Here is a 24,688-nt window from a genome sequence, read left to right as displayed (position 1 = left end):
GCCCCTTCTGCTATGCACAAAATGCTAGCAGATATATCCCATTATAGTTCTGGAAGGGTTAAATTATTGAAGACAGCCAATTGAGTGTGTTTTTAACCAACATTCAATGTTTTCTCGTCTGAAAATATTTTAAAGGCTAAAATAGTTGACACAAATGAAAATAAACATAATTTTTATTCGAGAAGTCATACAAATAAACATGAGCACCCACAACAACGTTTTAGTTTTTAGAATCATCACATGCTACCGGTACTGCTTTACTCAACAAATGAAATAATATTACATTACAGAGCACTGACCATGTTTGCATTTCATAATGAAGCGAAAGTTTATTTTGCATAACACATTGTGTGTATTTATTATTATTGCGGAATGAAATTAAATGTTTTCTGAAATAACAACATTTTTACAAACTTATCTGCTAATAGAACATAGATAAAAAAACATTTTTATGTATTACTGAGGATTATTACATGCATTACATTTATTTTCCAGGTAATGAATTTTGAATTTAATAATTTGATGGAATAATTGAATAAATAGGATTTAGAGTACAATAATATTCATAAAAGTGACAATACGCTTACACAAAAACAAAATAGGCCTACAAAAGTAGATTTTTATTTTAGTACAAAAAAAGTCATAGCTTCTGAAGATATAAAATTGAATATCAATTAATTTGTTTCTATTATAGGAAATTAATTACAAATTATTTAACAAGGTAAAGAAACTTATAAGAAAAATCAGTAAGGAATCAAATAACTCTAATTGGGCTTATTTATTTCACATAGTGTGTTTCATGTAGAAAAAGGTGTTGTGAGCAAAATAAACAATCAAGAAAATACATGTTGGTACGTAACAATCCAACAAACATTCACATTTAAAAATAATTCTGTATGATATTAGGGATCACAGTAGTACAAAAGTATTAAAACACTTCCATATTTGATCAAGGATTTCTAACTAGTTACAATTAACATTTTAGTAAAGATCACTTGGGCTCGGGTATAAGGTGCCTTATACAAGTTATATTTTTATTTACCAAAACCAAATTAAATTAAATCTCTATTTAACAACAATCTTTCTGGGTAGATGAGTTGTTAAAGTGTTTGCTTTCAAATATAAGGTTGTTGAGATTGATTCTGGATCCAGATGGGATTTTTCATTAGACTCTAGCCCGGAACTGTTTTCACACATTATTTCATGTTAGACCTAGAGGGGTACGTGGTAATAACATGGGTAAAATCTTTGACTGTCAATGATAAAATCCATTGTTGAATGGCAGGATTTGAGCCTTGAACCTCTGGGTCCGAAGTCCTGCGCTATCACTAGACCAGCTCGCTCACCGATATCAATTATTATAACAAATGGTTTATGTAAGAAAATAACAAGTCCATCAGGCTGGAACTAACCAAAAATTCTGTAAAGGTAAATTGAGACATATTGAGTCATCTAGAGTCAAATTTTTTTACTTTTTAATAAAGAAAAATAAAGATTTTGAGAATTTACAGATACAAACCAAATAATGTTTATGTTTTACGTGACTAAGTACATCTCAATTCCAGAAAGACCATATAACTGTAAAATGTTATTATTTTATTAAATGTACCTATGTCAAGCAATCTTATGTATGCGTACGATTAATACTTTTCACTATTTAATCTTGTTAACAGCACTCGCTGCAGCTGGTTATGTTATATGATCTGTAAAATAACTATTTCAGTGCTTGGTATTGCACCCTACAACCACTTGGTTTTGAAAACCATAGTTACAAAAATAATTTCAATCGGTGGTCAAGCACTAAAGTCATATTCTTACCAATTAAAAGCATAGAGATGTTGTTCTTTTTTAATTCAGCTTTAGGCGTAAACATATAGAGGTGATTCCAGAAGTTATAGCTACTAATTGGCATGGTTATTTCACTCAAATACTTACTCCATTTTCATCAAAAATATACTTAATTGTATTCTTATAAAAATAGACAATACTTAACCACCTTTATCACTTTTGTACTGATACTAGTATAAAACTTTAGGCACATTATGAGAATATAGTTGGTAACTATCAGATGGAATCCAGAGTGTTTAACCCTCTAGTTCTTTGGAGGGAAGCTGGAGCCGGCTTTTTGGAGGGAACTGGTAGAGCCTCAAGCTTGAGAGGTCTTCTTACCAACTCCGGGGATGTTCGGAAACCTCCATTCTTGGAATTTTGAACTGTAAACAAACATTTCCATTGAAATTCAAATCCAGTTTCTTGGACCAAATAAAAAAAAATATAAGTAAAAATAAACCAAAAAATCTTAAGAAATAAATTAAAAACAAGTAGAACTAATTTTATAAGAGTAAGTTGTACTTGAATCACTGTTTTATTTAGTTTAGAAACACAGTGTATAATACAAGGAGACTATTTTTTTTTAAATTTACTTTGTTATAGTAAAAATCCTACTAATATCAAAATGTGAAAGTTCGGATGTTTGTGAGTATGTCATAATGCAGGGGGATTCACATAAAACTACTGTTTTACTTCTTTTTTACTATTGATTTTAAATTGCAGCCCACTTTTTAAACTTCAATACTGCAGGCAGCACAATGATACTTCGACGACTGGACTCTGAGGAGAGAAACCTGTGTAAGAAATCGTAATATTAGCGCTTGTCTATCGGCGTCGGACGGAAACGTTCCCTTACCTTCTAAACAAACCCTTGTATATAAAGATAACTTTACTGTCACAAAACATGCAAACCTGTGGCCTACATTTACAGGAGGTACATGAATTTCTTCCGAGTTTGGGATACCCCAATTTAAAACAGCACAGCTTTTCATACCTGCCCAAGGACTTGTGATCTGGCCTGCACCCCAGGAACTGTTGAGGAACATCTGACCAGGTAGGGGGTTTAGTGGACCCGTGGGGGGAGCAGGGACCCCTCCAGGCAGAGGGGGAACTGTGGCTCCTGGAACTGGCTTGATGAAACTTGTCTCTGAAACAATGAAACAATATAATAAAATATATCAATGAAAACTCTAGACTTCCACGGTAGTACGCACAAAAGATTATCTTGTTGTCTTCTAAGTCAGACAGGGTCGGATAGCTGTGTTTCGATGGCGAAGTTTCTATAATCTAAATTAGTAAATTATAGATAGTGTATTAAGCTTTTTCCTTCCTGAAATTTCTTTTTGGACCTCTTCATTACCCTGTTATGCAAGTGTAACTGATATTAAATCAATTTCAGGAAGAGTTGTTGGTTGGTGAGTCGGTAGCTCATTCGGTAGAGCCACAGACTTCGAGGACAAGGCAACCATGTTGTTGGCTCAAATCCTGGTACCTACAGCTACTTTTTATTAGTAAAATTTACTTTTGTACTGTACCGGCTCACCTTTGCTTTGCTAGATACATTCCACGCACAAGCCCAAGACTCATGTGTATGGACAAACGGAAGGGTAAGAGCCCGCCAACCTCTTTAAAAATAAGTTTTAAAATGTTATCTACTTTACCTCTCCATCCATTGACAGGCCTCCCTGCTTCCTCCTTGAATTTAATCAAGAGTTCCGTTGCTCTTTTTGGCTTGAAGTAGTTTCCAGCAAAATCCTCTTCATCGCTTTTTTGTAGTCTCTGTATTAAAAAAAGACAACAACATATAGTTAGCAATCAAAACAACAAGATGTTTTGCAGATTTTTATGCATACAGAAAAAACTAGTTTTCCCATTTAATATTATTTTGCTAGTTTCAAGTTCCAACCATTATTGATGAGATCATTTGGTTTTTCTAGCAGCAAGACATATTTTTGGCTTCAATTATTGAACCTAGCTGAAAGTTATTACAAAAATATATTATTAAAGATTCATAAAATATCTGAAAAAAATTATTTGATATAAGTTAGTATGTGTATTGTGTAATGGGTAGCAGTAAAAATATTTAAAACTATTTTATTTAAATTTCAAAATTTTATATTAATGTGTAACCGTTACAATTTAAAATCTTCGCTGAAGGCGTTAGCAATCGAAACATGTTAAATCCAGGCAGCAGTATAGTACTTTGCAGAGTAGTAAGGTATTTGTGCATGTTTCAACAAGAAAAAGCTTGATGCAAAACGGTAATTGTGTTGTGAGTGAAATAAAAGTCTTACACTTGATCCCAAAAATGTAAAATTACCTTTAAAGGAAAGGAATTTTTAAACATACTTTTAATAAAACTCAGTGGTAACTATAAAATAAAATGTGGTAATACAACATCTTCTATTATCAGTTGCAACTTTGGTTGGTATAGCTAAAGTCTGGTTGCCATCGTATTTTGTAACGGTAAATGACAGAAAGCAGTTCATTAATCAAACACATTGATAGTAGCCAGAAGGATGGCTGTGGGTATAATCACAGTTCAAGTTCACTTGTTATTACAATAAACAAAAAGATCAATGTGAACCAATAGGCAAAGAGTTAAGGAAAACCCTAATATTCAATTGCAATTTATTTTCTTGCTTTCCACTCAAACTACTTATGCTCTGAAACAAAAGTAGGCTTTTACAACACACTCACAGACACAAAGAGACTTTGTGGCAGGGAGAGACCCTGGCCCAAGGATGTCGCCAATCAAAGCGAGAAAATAATGAATTGTAAAACGGAGGAAAGTTTGTAAGTTAATGCTAACAGTATTTGCATAGAAAAAGTTTTTATTCCAACAGTTAATGTAGTGTTGTTATTCCCCAATGAATGACCATTGCAAGCTAAAAATAGAAAAAATCATGCTACTTTCAACTGTGCTGTGCATTATGCTCATTGTAAAAATTGCTGGACAGAAACAATGTCTTACGCAAAGTTGTGATTAAAGTGTTTAAGTTAGTGAAATCTACTACTCAAATTCAAATTGTAGCATTGTCTTTTCATCTACTAAGTTAGGACTGAGGGTAAGATTCTACAAGTGTACCTGAGAAGGGTTAGGAGGGTCTGCCTCAGGGGATGACTGGGGGCTTGTCTTATCACTGGTGTTATCGCTCTTATCACTGCCCCCACTCCATGCAACACCTGCATGCAACAACCACACATGCTTACAACAACAATACAACTTTGCTTCTACACACATATGGATGTTGGACAAAGACTGTGATCGTTGAGCGGAACAGCTGATAAACAGGATGGTCAGTGATGATTCTTTGAGTATGAATAAAGGAAAAACAATCCTCAAAAGTAAAATTAGGAGGGCTTATCGAATTGTCATCCTTCTATAGGCTCGAGTCCTGACACCTTGTACAATGGTTGTCAGTAAATGAAGATCTCCATTGAGCTCTCGTAGCGGACTAAATCAAATTTACGACCAATACCGTGCTCTTTACATCATACTCTACTATTCTAGCAGATTCCCACTTCTACGCATGAAATATTCTTGTGGTAGCCGAAAACTATGAGAAGGAAAATCAACATTCCTACTGTAGTATGAAAATATAACTTGCGTTCTGTGAAATCCCTGTGGGAAGGAGGTAAACTCCATTTGAAATCTATTGTCAGTTGACAGATTTGTATGGAAACAAGTCTTCTGATGTAGAAAATGTGTGTAATATGCTTAAGAATTTACAGAATGAAGTCCCAGGGTTGCTTTAGTAAATGGGCCCGCGCCAGGGGCGCGGGAGGTTTTAGGTTCGTTGGGGGCACAAGGAAGAGAAAAATTACCCGCAAAGAAGGGAGGAGGGAGGTGAATATGTCTCTTGGAACGCTGTGTCCGCTGTTAGGGAAATACCACCCTGCCCCAAACTTTTTCCTCTCCTCTTAGGGTGTACAGTTTAAAAAGTACCTAGCTCCTGAAAATTGTGAGTAGTGGAAGAAGGATACTTGTGTGCATGCGAATCTCGCTCGCCACTCTAAATTATTTTATCTAGAAGTGTCAATAGATGGGATTTCTAAGTCAAGATAACATTGTAACCAGATGGAAAGAGCAACAGTTGGATAGTTTGATGAAATGAAGGATGATTCTGAGAAACAAATAGCAAACTCAGCCCACGTGAAAGCGGCGACAAACATGCTTTGCTCATGCTGCCGGACCTTTCTCCAAGCATCAATGATGGGTTTGACATTGACCTCAGCTGAGCTACTTTTGGCCGCCGGATCCGGGACTGCAGTTCCTATGGGATCGTTCTCCAAGCGTCCAGGGGCAGTCTGAGAAGGCAGTCGTGTACCCCACTGGGGTCCTAAATTGAGGTTTTATGAATAAGTTAAAATCTGCTTTTCTTTGCATTCTGCATATGACAGTAATATTCGTATTGCGGTGCTTATATGTTGTAAGTGTAGAAAATACTTGTCAAAATTTATATTTTTAACTTATTACTGTACTCATAGTTATTGTAATGAGATTGTTTCAAGATGGGCATAATAAAAGATCCTAACAAAGACAGAGCAAATTTAATAGTAATGATTTGTTAGAAAATTAAGGTATTTTATTCATTAACAATAACAAATAATCTTTTTAAACTAGAGGTTGAACTCAAACTTAAATTTAATTAAAACCCCTCCAATTTTAACACAGAAACACCTTTATTGACCTAGCCTAGTTTTAACAGATTCTTTTGGGAGAAATATTAAATCTGAAAATAAACCTAATAGCATATTGATGTTTTGTCTAAATTTAAGTTGTAATTTGTAAGAATAATTATGAAACTTTGGTAAATGATGCAGGAAACAAGAAATGGAAAATAATTTCAAAAATGATTGTGTATCACAGAGAAGTAAGGAACAGAGGATACACTCCATGGTACACTAGTGAGGTGTCTAGCACTAGTATTGGTGTCTAAGGAAAAGTCCAACACCTCGCCCTTGCCCTCATGTACTACAGCGCTCATGGTGGAGGAAGACCCTGTGTCTTGTGTGATTGTAATTTCCACACAGTACTCGCCGTTCCAGCTCTTCCTTGTTCGACACAAGTATATTTCCAGCACAACATATTCGAGCTGAAAGCACACGGTTGTCCCATAAGGGTGTTTTCTCTGTACCTTACTTCTCTGTGTTGTTATATAAAGAATTATGTGTATTAAATTAGTTTGTTAATACTATTATAGACCAGCTGTTACCTGCAGCAGGGGGTAGTCTTGTGTGGATGGTAGATAGATCAGGCAGGTTCCACGTTTTAGCGTCTTCACTCCAAACTGCTTCTGCCCTTATGTTTTCTAGGTTACTACGAAAAATAATAAACACACAATTTATTATTTTTTATTATTATATCCATGGCCTGGTTTTTAGTGTTAGTTTTCCAATCTCTTGACATCACCCAATTTCAGATAGAGGTGACTCTTTAACATCTCAAAATATTTACATATCAGTTTGGTGAATAATATTAGCCACATGAACTAAAATCGTAAAACTATATTTTGTTATTGACTTTGGGAAGGCCTGGCGTAGTTGGCACACAAACAAGCGCTGATACTCTAAACATACAAAACATCCTTCAATGAAAAAATATTTACTTACCTGTAGTTACAGTCCTTCTTAAGCGTAGGAAGGACTTTGTCAAGGACTTGCTGGTAAAAGCGACATTCCCTCTGTTGTTTGCGAATTGTCTCCAAGTAGTCCGTTCGCTCATTCTCAAACTCACTTTGTAAGTCTGTTATTTCCCTCTCCAGAGCTCGCAGCTGTTGACAAATTAAAATCTTTTCAAATATAGCTTATTGGTTATGAGTTTAGTTATAAATTATAATCTTGACACTTGGGTGATAGATGACACGTTTTGAAAGACTACAGAAAAAATATTAAAATGATCTGATATTGATCCTGATATCAACATTTTTAAATGTCTTCAGTGACTTTTAAATAACAATTTTAAGGAGTTTAAGGGTGGTATTATGGTTTAAATTCATTAATTTAATGTATAACATGTGCACTTATAATCCTGATACAAGAAACTAATGAAACTATATAAGTTTTCTATGTTTTACAGCATGTTTACGTTTACACACATGTTTTACTACATGTTTTATGATCCAGAGGTGGTGTTGGGCCCAGCAAACATTCAGAGCAAGGCCTCTATTAAGCCTCTACACTGGCAGAGTCGTTTGTATAATGACTTTTGGAATCTAAAAACAGATACAAACAGAGCATACACTCTGTAAACACATTAGGTATTCTGTTTATTCTGTTTATTTGACAGAAATCAGTAGCATACTCATTGGGTCTATTCTAAAACTCACTACAAATTTAGAGATTTTACATGGGAATTGAGAATACCTAGATCAATCTATATTCAATGGTTGCAGTTAACACACACAGCTTGTTAGAGTCTCCAAACATTTCCAAGTAGTCTCACTTTCAAACTCCCTCCTGTGTTGTAATTTCCCTCTTGAACTTAAAAGATGTTGACAGCATTTCCACATGTTGCTGCTAAATTGTACAGTTGAACCTCTATAAGACGAATTTCAAGGGGTACGGGAAAAATTCGTACTATAGAGGTATTCTTAATAAAGAGGGTCGTTTTATCGAGGTTTAATGCTGCTGTTATTCTTCTTATAGAGGTTTCTCCTCGCTCCAAGGTTTCTCCAAACAATGACTGAGGAAGGAGGAGGGATGGGTGGGGGTTTCATGTTGAGACAAGCTTCCGTTTGTTTTGAAAACTACGTACTATGGAGGTTAAGATTATGATAAATTCGTCTTATAGAGGTCACGTTCGTCTTGTAGAGGTTTTGTGCTAAGAATATTCGTTGTATAGAGGTTTATCAGTCATAGCCCATGTCACAAACAAATTCATCTTATGGAGGTTTTTAACTTAATTACTACGTTGTATAGAGGTGTTTTTAGCATTGACCTATATGAAAGTGTCAAGGGGATTAAAAAAAATTTGTCTTATCGAGGAATTCGTTTTATCGAGGTTCGTACAAACGAGGTTCAACTATACATGCAATTTTTGTTCAGCGATTGAATTCCTATGCCACGAACACATCAGGGTAAAAGAAAAGTGAAGACAAGGGAAAGAAAGATGCGTGCCGAATGGATATTAAAGCTTTGTTAAGATCAGCTTATTTATCAATTATTATTTTAATAGCTCCGCCAAACAACGTCGCCTCGTTGCAAGTGACCAATGTTATTTTCAGAAACCACAAACATGTTCTGGCCGCACCTATGCCGACACAGTCAGTTTCCCGTTAATTCAATCACTTGTACCAACCTATTGTATTTTTAAAAGCCAAATAAGTTATCCCACGCAGTAGAGAATGTCATTTGTATCGTTATTCTTCAAAAATCTCAATTGCCCAAAATATGTCGTTTCCAACGTTTTCTGGTGGAGACATTAATTTATCTGCCCGAAGGACAGCTGGGTTCTGTTTCGAACCATGAGAAAGCTATGTCTTTCCATGGCATCAAAACAGCATCCTTTTGGTTGGACGAGAATCTTAACCACACAGTTGCTCAGCTATAAAAGGGTTTAGTAAAGCCACGTACCTTCATCTTGTGTTTGCGGATGGCTGTTTTCATCTCCTCCTGAATGTCATCGTAGACTCCCAACATCAGTCCGCTCTTGTCCTCGTCCTCTACTCGGGCCAACACTGTCGCCAGCGCCTGCAGTCTACGCTCAGCGAGCCTCTTCTTGCGCAGACGCTTCTCCTTCAACTCCTTGTCATTGGCTCTCTCCCCTCCGACCATGCTGGCCTGCAGTTTCTGTAGTCTGGAAAATTTATATAGGTATCATTCATTTTTTAAGGATGGTTTTTGTATGAGAGTCTGAACATTTCTGATCGGTTTGATTGGATAAGGAGATATTATACTACTTATTTGGTCAGTTAATGTTAAAAAGAAAACATTTAAAATAGTAGTATATAAACGCTTTACATGAGGAAAACTAACTAATTACCATATTTTAAGTGTGTAATATCTTAAGGGCCTAGGTTTTTAGGATTTTTTAGAGGATAGCAGGCTTACCTGAAAGGGAAAGACTACTGGCACAGGAAACAAAAACTTTACACTATATACACAAAACATTATCATATTTCACTGTCACTGACACCATTTTCAACTAAGGAGGAGAGAGTTTTCTTTATGTCCTTATGATTTTTGGACTCTCCCTTAGTTTAAAACGCTGTCAGTGACAGTGAAATATTCTAATGTTTTGTGTATATAGTGTGAAAATAGTTAATATTATAACATGTTTAGCCTCTGGATCATGTAATTTACTAATAAAAAGGTTAAATACCTGTAGTACTTGTCAGTGATCCTGGAATTTAGGTCAGCGACCCAGGTTTCGAACCTAAAGGTTATATTTTCAAGCTGATACCAAGTTGGGTGTTTGGAATGCGTTTTCAACTTGGTATCACTCATTGTTGTGGTTTGCCCCTGAGCTGGTAAGACAAATATTAATAGTGGTTTATTTACCTTGTATTTTCGTCACAGCTCAAAATTGTTGTATAGAAGCTACAACCATGGTTTCAACGCCGTTTGCGTCATGGTCACGTAGGACATGTCGAGAATCAAAGCATAGTTGTTGTTGTCATAGTCGGTCGCTTGGACGTCGTCAAAAACACATAAACACAAACACGAACACATACGGACATATTAACACTTAAAAATGTTCTCGGGGACGAAATACAGGCCTGTGTTTATTTAACTGTACCGTCGCGGGAGCCGGCTGGAGAACACTTAGCATGGTTGCTGTAGCTTCTATACAACAATTTTGAGCTGTGACGAAAATACAAGGTAAATAAACCACTATTAAAACTTGGTATCAGCTTGAAAATAAACTTTTGGTTCGAAACCTGGGTCGCTGACCTAAATTCCAGGATCACTGACAAGTACTACAGGTATTTAACCTTTTTATTAATTAATATTAATAGGTACGGTAGCATTACGGCAGTTAAGTTAACAAATTATAAATTGTAACAAAAATAGTCACTTACCTTTTCAATATTTCTTGTTGTGCAGCATTTAATGTTGCAGTCTCACTGAAAATAGCGAAATTCATCAATAATAGAACTTGGTATAATAGTCCAGACATATTTATTTGTAATACTAGATGACAAAATGCTGGACACCCCGAGATAGTAGAGGAATATTGTTTGATACAATATTTTTACAGTTAATTAAACTTGTTTCTAAATCCAAATAAATATTACTGTAAAGACAAGATAATGGTGTAATTATCTTTTGTTACTTTCTATATTTAAACTTTGGCACTAAACATACTTTTTCAATAACCATCCTCATGGATCAGCTAAACAGTTTCAGGCAACTGTACTGTACCAAACATAATTATATACTTTTAAACTACTTACCCTTTGGTGTTTAAACCAAATAACATAGGTAGCACACTGTAAAATGTATGTCCAGCAAAGCCAATTTTCTTCGGAGGTTTATTTTATATTTTAGGCCTATACTTAAACCCGCGAGAATCCTTGTACTACTAAAACTAGGCGAATCCTTGTAGAGTACAAACTTACCTATTCAGTACCTCCTCCACTATCTTCTGGGTTGGTGTTTTTGGTAGCATATGCTGTTTATTCTGAGACTGAAAAAATATAATAACTTTTTAATCTGTTATATACATCATCAAATCAATAGTTTAATCTAAAGGTTTTAATTGAATAAAGAATTTCCACTTTGCCAGGGGACACTAAAACTATAATAAGGATAAAATTAGTGGAATACCTGAAAATAGTTTTCATAAAGAATACACTGATATCAACTTTCATAAGATTACACCGTTTATTTTAAGTGAATCTCATTTACCAGGTTCTGCCTTATAAACTCTTCATGTACTTCACGCCTGATTGAAACAGGGACTCAAACCCTCAATATGTAGTACTGTCTCCCGGCAGGAGAGACAAGGCAATGCATGTATACTGCTTGGCCATAGATCAACCCTAATAACACTATAACACTAGCAACGCTGGCCGACCAAAAGTACAAGCATCAGACCAGTCAAAGAAGGCAATTTGCAGATCGGATGGAAATGCTCTACTATTCTTGAAGTGTTATCGTCCATTAGTTGTGATGAGCGCAAGTCTCATGTAGCTGGCGATTCGGAAGTAATGTCAATGTTTGTAGCACAATGATATTTTCCCCCATAATCCAGTTAACCTTGAAAACCCACTCCGAGCATATTAAGTGCCTTTTTTGGTTTTTTGGTGGTCGGACTAAAATTTACTCTCATACTGCAGTACATGTCGTGCTCTGATTTAGTGGTTTTTTTTTTGGTTTTTTTTATTTGCACATGTAGAAGAAGTGGGAGTTTATATGTTAGTCTTGAGTTCGATATAATAGCTGTTGGCGCTCAAAGGTTTACCCAATATAAAGATATATAACTATTGCTGCTCTTCTATAGTCCGTTCAGAAAATTTTGGCAGTTTGAGGGGAAGTTCCCCACTACTTTTTTGCTTAATATATATATGTTGCAGCTAATTGAAGTTTTGGAAAACCTTGTGAGCTGTTGAGCTATTGTTTAAAGGTGGGATCAAGAGGAGGGGATAGATTTTTCCCTCTAAAACCATCTAAATTTTGTAAACGGCGTATGGTATTGTAATCAAAAAGTAAATTGCTTCCTGTAAAATTCACAACAAAATAAGAGAAATACACTAGCAAACTCAAATACAACCATTCATACTTCAGAATAATCACAAGGTCATACCTGACAGTTTATCCGGGCCAAGTCTCTCTCGTATTGCTCTTTGAGAGTTTGAAGATCGTTCTGCACTTGAGTCTTGGACAGCTGCATTGCCTCATATTGTTCTCTCAAAGAGGCCATCTCCTTCTCATACTCTGACTTGACTTTTTCCTTTTCTGCTTTCACAACCTCATCTTCTATGGCTAAAAGATCAAATTGTCACTTTTTCAATTGCAAAGATCATTTTTAAGAGATATACAGGCTTGCTACACTTGACCTAATACTGTGATGAAATTTGTGACGCAATTTTTAGAAAATAATTTATCAACAGCTTTGCCGCTGAAAGAAATCAACACTTCTTTTAAGATAGTTGAATTTCATCAAAAGTTTCTTTTAAATCTAGGAAAGTTCTTAATGTCCAACAAAACAGAATTAGGTGGAGCAAATAATCTACTAAAGATTATACCTGTCTAATTCTGAGCAAAAGGTTTTTATGACCATTTGATATTAGTTAAATGGCTAGAGTTAGGTCCTATCCTGTAAATCAGTACCTATGTAGATCACGGGTGGCGTCGTCCTGTAATCCAGCTACTTGGAGGTCACGGATTGTGGATATTTATAGGCATGCACTGTGGATGGGATACTCCCTGGTGTGGATTAACGTCCGCACTAGTGAGTACTACTACTATCCGCAGTACTATCCTGATAATTAGACCAATTCGTATATACCAAGGAAAAATGTGGTTCGGATTCCACTATAAACTGTAGGTCCCTTTAGTTGCCATTAGCTGTTTGGGCTATTAATTAACAGCTGTGTCTAAGGAATGTCGGCCTTAGTCACTAACAAGACTACAAGATCGCGCCACTCATCCTACACTCATCTCCATTCATACTTGGCTTAAAATACCTACATAGTATGGTCGCCATTTCATAAGAAAGTAAAGAAAGTAAAGAAAGATCTACTGAGGACAGTTTTTTTCAAATAAATAATTTATATTATTATTATTGTAAACATTTTAAAAACAGTGTTATTAACCTAGCAGTTTGTAACACCAAACAATATCTAATCCTAACAAAAAGCCTCTCTAATCCTCATACTACTTAGGGCTGAATTAGGCCTATTCTATAAGAACTGACCAGAAGATCCAACAAAGGCGTTCTTCTCCAGCAGATTCCTCAGTTTGTAAATCTCCTCCTGGTACTCTCGCAACATGGTGTCCTTGGGGTCCTCGTTGATGTGGGGTTTGTTGGTGATGTTCTTGGCTCGGTTGGCATATCTCAGTGTAGATAAGGTCTCGTCATAGTTGTTATCCGCAGGAGACAAACAAGCCACCATCAATGTCTTGGTGTTTCCTCCCAACGAGTCCTGAAAAATGAAGTGTCACTGACTTTGGATACTGAGACGTACATCCTACCTTTGATTATGATGGGGGGAGGGGCGCTCATGTCTCATGTTAGAACAAAGTTGTTAGTAGTCAGTTTATGACCATAAATATATGGTCTTCGGTAGTATAGTGGTCAGTATCCCCGCCTGTCACGCGGGAGACCCGGGTTCGATTCCCGGCCGGAGAGCCAGTTGTGACAGTTTTGTTGATAATAAATACTTGTTCTGAATGATCAATGGCCATGATCATTATGAGATCAAATGGGAATTTAGGAGCTCCTTCCCATGAGAACGCAACATTATTTACTTTGCTGTCATGACTTTGTGTCAGGGTTTTGAAGGCATTAAATAAATCCCATTAGCTGAAATATTAACCGGAAATATGAATCCTATCCTCGGAATTGTGGATGTCAATTACCTAATCCTAGATTTTTTTCCGGACGTTAGGCATGAGTTCAGGATTGTTTTTCACATTACTTCAGCCTAGACTTAGCGGTTGTGGCATTATCAGTATTATCACTTAGATAAAAATCCATTGGTAATTTGGCGGTATTTGAACCCGGGACCTCAGGGACCGAAGTCCCGCGCTCTAATCACTAGACCAGCTCGATCCCCGTCCAAATCCCAGTTTTGGGTTGAATACGCCAACTGTTTCACAAAACAAAACTGAATGAACAACTTTACTGTAGATACTGCAGCATCCTTTTCAAGCCATATAAACTATCATAGAATCAGTATCGAAATCTTATTGAGAAATTATAGAATTTTGGCAATACGGTAGTGCATTATGTGAGTGGCTCGTTTAGCTGTGTATTTTTATTAATTAAATTATTTTTTTACCTTACAATATCCTGTTTAGTGTTGGTAGATAACTACATGTTTCGTGGCGACTGCCACATCCTCAGGTTATCCTCTTCTCAGATTCGTCATCAATTTAAAACATAAACATAAAACATAAAAACAAACGTAAAAAAACACATTACATTTATTTTGGTACCGTCACGGTGCGTGCACGTGTTTGGTCGGGCCGGCGGTGACTGGCATTGCAGTGTCCAGCCGACAACGGCTACGACCCCACACTGCTCGACAAAATACTTCAGAAAGAAAAATATACGTCCAAATGCAAATAGGGAAAAAGGGTATATTACTCTCAGTTACGATAACCATCAATTAATTATGCTACAAATTTTCAAACATTTTGAAGAAAAGAAATTACAAAATTTCTTACAAGACCACAAACAAACTGGAAAGCATTTTGAACAAAAAGCCACAAATAAAAAATAAATACGAAACATGCGGGGTGTATGAAATAGCCTGCAATGACTGCACAAAATTTTACATTGGACAAACTAGGAGGTCTTTCAAAACACGGTTCAATGAACACCTGCCTATAAAAACAAAGTAACTCAAACTTCAAATTATGCTGAACATTTAATTAACACCAACCATAATTATTCTACAATAGATGAAAACTTACAATTTCTCCATAGAAGCAACAACAGAAGCAGAATAACAGCATTAGAAAATTTCGAAATTTACAAAGCAGCAAAATCCGTCGGCAAGAACCTTTTAAATGACAAATTAAATACCCAGGCCAACGCATTGTTTGACACAATAATTAGAGTAAACCAGGAATCTGCTGATCGACACGTCACGTGACCCTGAACTGGACACTGCAATGCCAGTCGCCGCCGGCCCGACCAAACGCGTGCACGCACCGTGACGGTACCAAAATAAATGTAATGTGTTTTTTTACGTGTGTTCTGTGTTTTATGTTTTAAATTGATGACGAATCTAAGAAGAGGATAACCTGAGGATGTGGCAGTCGCCACGAAACATGTAGTTATCTACCAACACTAAACAGGATATTGTAAGGTAACAAAATAATTTAATTAATATAAAGCAATATCCAGAAGTTGGACAATGAATTCTGGTGTATTTTTAATTGGCTACAAATAATCTTAGTCCAGGCAAACTAAACAAACTTACATAGGGACCGTTAAAAAAATTGCAAGAAAACGTTTTATGGTTTTATTTTGTAGAGTTGGGTTTGCAGAATGACATACTAAAAGTTGCCAAAAATCGGTGCACGAGAAAACCACTAAAATCACAATTTAAAATGGCGGCTTTTTTCAACATTGGACAAATTAAAAAAACATATTTCACATGCATTTGTTATGCACATTTTTCGAGATATTGACTTGGGACCACCGCCTGTATTTATTGAGTGGTTAGTACTTCATTTTGATAGGGAACATGTTTTTGGCCGCCATCTTGGATCCGCCATATTGGACATAGATAATTTTTTTTCAATGTAATGATAGTGTTGTGACACATCATTACCAACTACATTTTTACACTGATTTCAATGCCGAAATCCGTTTTTAAATATCTTTATTCATTTAGAAGATATATACAAAAGAAAACTCTGCACCATACATTTCTTATGGACGTTTCGTAGTTTGATATATTTTTTTAAATTATTTTTCTTATATCTCCAGTTCTTATTAACGCTTGTAGTTCGTTCTAGGCTTAAAATATTCAGTAATGTAAGGGCTTTCATTTGAGCTCTTGATCATTAAAATCAGACGAGTTAAAGACCAGCTACAAACCTCAGAACAATATTAAATTTAACTTTTTATAAATATATTTTTATTAAAAGATTTATAACTCGGGTCGTTAATACGTCACCAAGTTCTTTCTGGTCTCAAATTACTCAGTGAATGTTTAGCTTTGATTTTATTAATCACTAAACAAAATCTGACAATTTTAAAATGAGTCATGGTTCTTAATTTAACATTAAAATTTATTTATTTTGAAATTTGTCTTTAGTTAAGGACATATATCCCAAACCCTAATAACTCCCGGAACGTAATCCATAGCTAAAATAAAAGTCAATAATTTGGCGAATTATTTAAGACTATAAAGAGTTTTGGGAGTTATTTAGAATTGGGGATATATGTCTTTAACTAAAGACAAATTTCAAAATAAATACACTTTAATGTTAAATTATGGCCCATGACTCATTTTAAAATTGTCAGATTTTGTTTAATGATCAATAAAATTAAAGCCAAACATTTACTGAGTAATTTGAGACCAGAAAGAACTCGGTGACGTATTAACAACCCGAGTTATAAATCTTTTAATAAAAATATATTTATAAAAAGTTAAATTTAATATTGTTCTGAGGTTTGTAGCTGGTCTTTAACTCGTCTGATTTTAATGATCAAGAGCTCAAATGAAAGCCCTTACATTACTGAATATTTTAAGCCTAGAACGAACTACAAGCGTTAATAAGAACTGGAGATATAAGAAAAATAATTTAAAAAAATATATCAAACTACGAAACGTCCATAAGAAATGTATGGTGCAGAGTTTTCTTTTGTATATATCTTCTAAATGAATAAAGATATTTAAAAACGGATTTCGGCATTGAAATCAGTGTAAAAATGTAGTTGGTAATGATGTGTCACAACACTATCATTACATTGAAAAAAAATTATCTATGTCCAATATGGCGGATCCAAGATGGCGGCCAAAAACATGTTCCCTATCAAAATGAAGTACTAACCACTCAATAAATACAGGCGGTGGTCCCAAGTCAATATCTCGAAAAATGTGCATAACAAATACATGTGAAATATGTTTTTTTAATTTGTCCAATGTTGAAAAAAGCCGCCATTTTAAATTGTGATTTTAGTGGTTTTCTCGTGCACCGATTTTTGGCAACTTTTAGTATGTCATTCTGCAAACCCAACTCTACAAAATAAAACCATAAAACGTTTTCTTGCAATTTTTTTAAGGTCATATCCTATATTTACCCGACTATCTATATAGACAGGATGTCTTTCTACAATCGCATCCAAAAGTTGTGGTGTTAACAAAGTTGGAGTAGCGAACAAATGAGCACAATTAAAAATTTGGCATGAAAAACTGAAAATCGTACATAGCTTATATGATAACAGCAGAGGCTATTTTGTGACAAAATTTAACTATGCTGACTTCAAATTCAAACTAACTAGAACTGTGTATGCTTTATTAGATGTTAACTTTACGGCAGAGTATTCATCACTTTTAAAGTTTATAGTTTGTATATATGCTGTAGTTCGCAGTTTGCAGTTTGTAGGCTGTAGAAAAACAGCGAACTTTTAAACACATAAAACAGAGGACTAAAGTCACTGCATGTTAAAAGAGAGAAGTAAATTTTGGTGTAAAGCTAGTTCATAGACCAGCTGGTCTGGACATGAGGTTCTTAGTTCAATCCAGAAATCAATCTTAAGGTTTTTATTTGCATTAAAACTAAGCTCCAGTTGGTAAAGATTAATTATTAACCGATGTCTGAAACTAAGGAAGTGAGGACTTGTCATTTATTGATTGTTACTTGAACTAATGACTTTAGTTCACTTCAGAATACATTAACTGATTGTTGACCTTATTGCTTACCATCAGTGGTATTGCTTGACCTAGACTGTAGGGTGGGCTGAATCATTTTTATAAATAAATAAATAAAAATATCTTTATTAAGCGTTTCTCTGGTACACCAGCTTTTCAAAACAACTTTCGTCACTATGCTAAATGTTGGTGTAGAGGGATTTATTTAAAAATTAATGTATTTCACAGTTTTGTTGAATATACAAGGGCTGTTCCGGGAGTAAACTACTTTTCTACATAGAGCTGCCAAACAAATTGGGATAATTATCGGTGGATGAGCTATGAGATTCCTAAGTTAAAGAATTTGGCCACCTGTGTACTCAGCCACCCAGTGAAACAAGATTGGAGGTCTTTGCCGTTATTCAAAAATCTGTGCTGCTAACAACGACTTCTTTTTGGTAAACAAATAAGTGAAAGTCAATTGGAGCCAGGTATATAGATTGTAGGGTGGGTGGTTGAGGGAAAATCTCCCATTGAACAATTAAAGTAGACTATGTATGAGACGATTTGACGTGTGAGATTGGGCATTGTCATACAAAAACAAAATTTGTGACTTCAACTTAAGTTCTACCATTTCGGGACAGAACTTTAATTTATTACTTTTTCTGTACACTTCACACCATTGACGATAAATTTCTGTGTCCTACAGTCCTAATCCCACGACTTGCAGGATTTACAGTTGTAGCACACTTTTTAGAAATAATGTACAGAATATTGTGATAACGGGTAGCATAACGCTGTGACAACTGGACAGTCATTGAATAGGTAAAGTACGCCACCAGTGCCAACTATTGGCCTATTGGTCAGCCGTAAACGTTCCTTACTATCTGAATATCCCTTGTATTAAACTACATATAAACTTAAGCTCAAATTTAAATCAAACTTCATGATATTATTCAGACTCAAAATATAGGTAGACGTCTACTAGGCTTATATGGCCACCACTTTTGATTATCATCAAGGGCAGCATATTCACTTGTGTCTATTCACTATTCACAATTCACCTGAAGCATGCGTGTCAGCTTTGAGTCTCTGTAGGGTATGTGTTTAGCCTTGCCGTCCACTAGGGCAGAGATGACATTGCCAAGTGCTGACAGGGACAGGTTGATCTTGGTTGCTTCCTTCAGTCTGTCACCGGTGGCACCTGCAATCAATATCAACTGATAAACTTGGAAACTAAAAGATTACGTGCAATTCATAGATTGATTGTATAGATCACAGTCCAATCATTTGTCTTGACATTTTTTGTGTAATTTAGGGGAAACAATGACTTGTATTTAGAATTTTTTTATGAATTTTTCCAGACAAAAATACTGATGTTTTTGCCAGAACCTTTAAAATACTTTATAATTTAGGTATTATCACTTCAATTTGGCATTTTTAATATTAAATAATTTCTTGAAATAACATTCTATAACAAAATAGTTTCAAAACTGATGTTTTGATAGATGTAGAAAAAATGTTTAAAATACCTCTTAGGTCTTGAGTGGATTTCTTTCTAAGGTAACACCAGAACATTAGAATACACCATATAGGATCTTTCTAAAACAGTGAGAGTTTCAACTTAGCTACTGAATTACCACTGTAAAGTAGGATCAAAACTTTTAGCCAATAGCTTGAAAACTGATACAACAATTTTACCTCATGAAACTCTAACTTCTGCGCCAGAGGCCCAAAATTATTAAAATACCTGTCTTGGCCTGCCGCTCGCTCCCCGCCAAGTCAACCAGACTCAGTTTTCCGCGCCGGATAGGACTAACTTCCAAACACTCGCTCAACGGCATCATCTCTACAGATATGCTGAATATAGAGTGGCTGCGGGAACTGTCGGCGTTCATGAGAGTCGCTCCTGTGGAACGATTCCTCCAACCGCGATCCATCAGCTCTTGACAGTCGCTCACACTCGCCACAGTATGATGGGATAGCTCTGAGATGAAACAGAAATCAACATTGTATTTGAAGAAATTTAGGAGTTATTTAAGGTACTTACCTTATTTTAATCACATAATTTCAAAATTTATATTTTTGTTGAGTTCTAAACTGTTATCTATTGTTTTAAAATACTCAATAGAGATATAATGCTGTTACAGTCCTTCTATCCTTTAAATGGGACCTTGATTTAAATGAGATCTAGTCTGTTCATCTCTAACCGCCAATTGCATTTAGCTAAAGCCAGTATTTCCTAGGCGCGGAAGCGGAGCACGGAGAGAGGAACGCAGAGAGCGGACTCTTCCTGTCTTAGGTAATTTAATGTTACTGTTTTCCTAGAAGCGGAGTGGAACACCATGTTAATCGCTTCACCGCTCTCCGCCCTCCTCTTCCGTGTCTAGGAAAACCCGGCTAAAGGGATATTGTTGGGACGGCAATTCGGAGCCCAAATGTTTAAGTCTATCACCCACCTATTTGGGAAATAATGAAATAAACATGTGTTTTCTAGTGTGCAAATTTCTCTGTGTGTAAAATGTCCTGCACTTAAAGTCATTCAAACAACACCACAGTAATGTTTATGTTACAACCCAAAATTAACAACTAAAATCAATGGATGTTCACCTCTGATAGGTATCTAAATAACAATGAAAAGAATTAATATATCCTGAAAAATAAAATATCGAGCTGAACAGCGATGTAGCTTAGCAAAAAGAACCTTTTAATACTCCCTCTGAAAAGCGATGAGAGACTTACTTTTCCCCTTTCAAATTGGGGACATAAAACTACTTTAAAAGTGCTATTGAAAATTTATCTTTAAAATCAAACATTTTTTTTAAATTTCACCAGTAACCCATATAATTTACCATTTAGAGCAGGGTTGCCACCTTAGGTCAGGAAAAAATTGGGACATTGCCCTCCCTCCCTCCCGGATTAACATAGGCTTAAACACGGGCATAAGGAACTAAAATCGGGACTGTCCTGGCAGAATCGGGACGGGTGGCAACCCTGATTTAGAGGTACATGTACAACAGCAAAATACAAGCAACAAATTAAAACTAGGCCTATATTTATATTTACCATTGACGTAAACGCCTCGATCAAAGTTCTCTTTTAACTCCAGTCTCTTCCTAGTATCATTTCCTAGAAGGTCTCTGATCTCTTCGTTGTAAATTTCCAGATACGACGCCAGCACCAGGTACTTGACGTTTTCCGTGAGAGACATCGACTCAAAGAGGTGTTCGAAGGCTCGGGGGATGATGCCCCTCTGGGAGGGTGGGTCCTCCACCCCCTGCATGGAGAAGCTTTTGCCACACCCTGTTTGTCCATAGGCGAACACGGTGCTGTTGTATCCTTCCAGGACACCCTGGAACAGTTAACTTTTTCACAAGAGTATCAAATCAAATACTGCATACAGCAGTGGATATGCAATTAATTAGTTATTTACAAAAGTGAGTTAGACACATTCGAATGAGTTTGGGTGTTGTTAAGTGTTAATAAAACTATCAACTTGAGATATATCCCAGCCTTTTCTAATACAAGTCTGCACTGGTCGGCCTATTAGAGGAGGCCATGCATGAATAGTTCAGAATCTACATGAATAAGGGATCAGAGGGTGTGTTCAATTTAGTTGTTGTTTTGACCAAACTCCAAACGCTTGTAGATTCTATGAACCAAGAAGAGCTGACATTCAGTATATAAATTTTATAGGTACTGGTGTAGCATTTCTGTTTTCTAACATAGTTTGACATAATGGTACAAATTTGACCAAAATATATAGGTACCTAGTTCACCAGATCACACAGGAAAACCTGCTTTTCAACCTCGCTCATTTCCTGACCTCGGCTTCACCTCGCTCCTGGAACTCTTGACATATACTATTACCTAACTTTACTATCAAGGAAGATTCATTCCCCAAGATTCAGAATGGATTTAAAGTTATGAGTAATTTTGAACAAAAAAATCAATTTTACATGCTGACTATTGAAAAATGTTCTTTCTTTAACCTATTGAATTAGAAAATCGAGAAATACAAATACGGTCTGTACTAAAATGCCAACCTCAACTAGTGGGTAAGCTATCTCATTATAAATCTGCTCCGTTGTGGAGTTAATGTAGTAGACTCCATCGAAGGTGAAGGTCTTCGGAGGAGCCGAGCTGTCGTTGGGGTTGATGAGGGAGCAAGTGCAGCGTTCTGAGTCCATCAACACCACGTTCTGAGAGAAACATCAGCATTAAGGATAGAAATTATGAAATAATATTTGTAGGTAACAAAAATAATTAACGGTAAGTTATCAGCAATCTGACACATACTTTCTCCCATTAGATTGTCATCAACACTTACCATGGGCAAGCGGTGAGAATAACTATGATAAATAAGGCCAATTATATGGGAAAAATAGGAAAGGTTGCAATACCGGTAAAGTTTTTACAGCATTGGGGGATGTGCCATTTAGAGTAAAAAAGTTTTGATTCGTTTAAAACTAGAGTAGATTTTGCTATTCAACGTTGTTTAATATATGAAATGAAACTAACAAACAGTTTATACCAAACCTACATAACAGTAACAATTAATTAGAAATTCAAGTTCGAGGTTATGTTCATTGGCGGTAAACATCACACCCCTAGTACAGAATAAATAAACACTATGGACCATGGTGTTTATTTCATTATTTTGTTCTATGGTACTAGCTAAAAACACAGTAAAAACTATCTTATGCACATTTATATTCGGTATTCACTGTATTGTTACTGTTTGTTAAAGTTAAACAGTAAACAGTGTAAAATAAATAACAGCTGATCAATAATGAAAAAAAACATAAACAAAAACAAACACTAGCGGTCGCTGTGGGCACATGGAGAACTGATCGAGTCGAGAGCAATAAAAAAAATCAGCTGATTGTTTTTTTTCCGCTTGCTCTTTAAGTAGGGCTAGGGAATGTTTAATTCATTCATTGATTTGCAATCATCTGTTTGGAGTACCTATCCTATATCTTTGCCTAATTTCTGTACGAAGTGGTGAAAAGAACATTTTTGAAGAAAACATTACAAAACGTATTTTAGTCACACCACTGAATATAGGTGTGATTCAGGGGGTTCAAGGCGTAATCTACGCGACTTATTAGGTTACAGGCCAAGGGTAAGTGTTCACGCAAACTTCACACGCGAACCCCCTTGACCTTGTAGATCTGATAACAGCTGGCCAGTGGTGGAACTAGCATTACGTCACAGGATCGATGACGTCATGGGATCGATCCTGACTCACGCTGGCCCAATTACATCGCGAACACCATCGATCATCGACAGTTCCTAGAAGCACTATTGTCGCTCACACAACAAGTTAGTGACTGGAGTCACTTTAGGGAAGCATCCTTTGTGTGGGTTCGATCACTCCTCGAAAGAAACTTATCCTTTATGGTTGATCAAGACGCAAAGTTTTGTTACAATTTGGTTATTTGTAAAAGCCTAACCAGTAGGAAAGTATCACTTATTTGAAGTCTTAGAAACACTAAGGAATTTCTAAATTACTTTTGGACTTACTTTGCACTTGAGCTGCATTTCCCGCGTGTTCATTGGGCGACATCTTACGATGACTTTCACTGTCTCTGCCATCCTGCTCCTGTAACAAAAAGTTGCTAAAATATAATTCTATAAATAGTGTAGAGCTTTTTTTGTTCATATATTACACAGGCTAAGGGTCTTATCGAGCTCTCGTCGTGGCCAAGCGAGCTAGTTAAAATATGACAAACATCATGTTCTTTAATTAGGTACTTCTTCCGCTGTGGCGCTGTGTAGTCGACTTCGACCACTGTTGTGCGTTTGTTTTTGTAGCTGAAAGAATTGAGGGAAAGTTGACGCTCCCGCCAGTATCAATTGCGTTGTACTCTTTCAGAAATCTCTGTTTAAAATGCCCCTCGAAATTCGTAATCTGTAGCCTAGATTTGCTGTGACGGTGATTAATGAAATTTTCAACAGTTATATTCCTTTGGTCGTTGATTGCCAAGAGTTCTGGAGAGATCTGCCAGGAGTTCGGAAAAACTCCTTTCCGAAACGTAGTGTAGTCAAAACACTTAGCGTAGGGAAAAAACCTCAAATTAAAATAACCATCCTTCGCAATGATGAACTTTTAAACACAGGAAGACTGTTTCGAAACGTTCAAATACAGACTCTATCCAACCGTGACAGTTCACGAATCATCCCACTACAATTTGTTGTGGCGCAACAAAATGACACTGTAAACCACTTAACAAATTTAAACGAGAACCGAATGACGTCATATCGGTCGATGACCAAATCATATGATTACCAACCGTTTACATTGTTGTGGCTGTGTTATTTTGCACTCACATTGATAGGTCGTAGATCGATGTCAAAACAATTCCACCAAA

The 24,688-nt window shown here is 36.0% G+C and overlaps 1 protein-coding gene and 1 non-coding gene across 2 annotated transcripts; one reads left to right on the top strand and one right to left on the bottom strand.

Moving 5' to 3' along the window:
- Positions 1 to 1,999: 1,999 nt before the first annotated feature.
- On the bottom strand, positions 2,000 to 23,912 carry LOC128994447 (osmotic avoidance abnormal protein 3-like). The gene is made up of 16 exons (XM_054419022.1): positions 23,841 to 23,912; positions 22,361 to 22,516; positions 21,381 to 21,666; positions 20,065 to 20,301; positions 19,379 to 19,518; positions 13,697 to 13,925; positions 12,584 to 12,762; positions 11,397 to 11,464; positions 10,857 to 10,901; positions 9,409 to 9,631; positions 7,447 to 7,607; positions 7,050 to 7,153; positions 4,919 to 5,016; positions 3,492 to 3,609; positions 2,825 to 2,977; positions 2,000 to 2,213 (listed from the first exon to the last, which is right to left on the bottom strand). The coding sequence occupies exons 1-16, from the start codon at positions 23,910 to 23,912 to the stop codon at positions 2,065 to 2,067; spliced, it is 2,418 nt and encodes an 805-aa protein (XP_054274997.1). The 3' UTR covers positions 2,000 to 2,064.
- Trnad-guc (transfer RNA aspartic acid (anticodon GUC)) lies at positions 14,060 to 14,131 on the top strand. Its single transcript has one exon. It is a non-coding gene; the product is annotated as a tRNA-Asp (tRNA).
- Positions 23,913 to 24,688: the final 776 nt, after the last annotated feature.

Source organism: Macrosteles quadrilineatus, unplaced genomic scaffold (assembly GCF_028750875.1).
Source record: "Macrosteles quadrilineatus isolate MER2022 unplaced genomic scaffold, UCM_ALF_1.0 Scaffold_5__1_contigs__length_97177068, whole genome shotgun sequence".
Taxonomy (NCBI): domain Eukaryota; kingdom Metazoa; phylum Arthropoda; class Insecta; order Hemiptera; family Cicadellidae; genus Macrosteles; species Macrosteles quadrilineatus.
Note: the sequence above shows the minus strand (reverse complement) of the source record. Positions and strands in the feature narration are given on the sequence as shown.

Coding starts and splice junctions, on each gene's coding strand:
- LOC128994447 (XM_054419022.1), bottom strand. CDS start 23,912: ATGGCAGAGACAGTGAAAGTCATCGTAAGATGTCGCCCAATGAACACG. Junction 12,763..13,696: donor CGCCTTTGTTGGATCTTCTG/GTCAGTTCTTAT, acceptor TTGATCTTTTAG/CCATAGAAGATGAGGTTGTG. Junction 10,902..11,396: donor GTGGAGGAGGTACTGAATAG/GTAAGTTTGTAC, acceptor CGCTATTTTCAG/TGAGACTGCAACATTAAATG.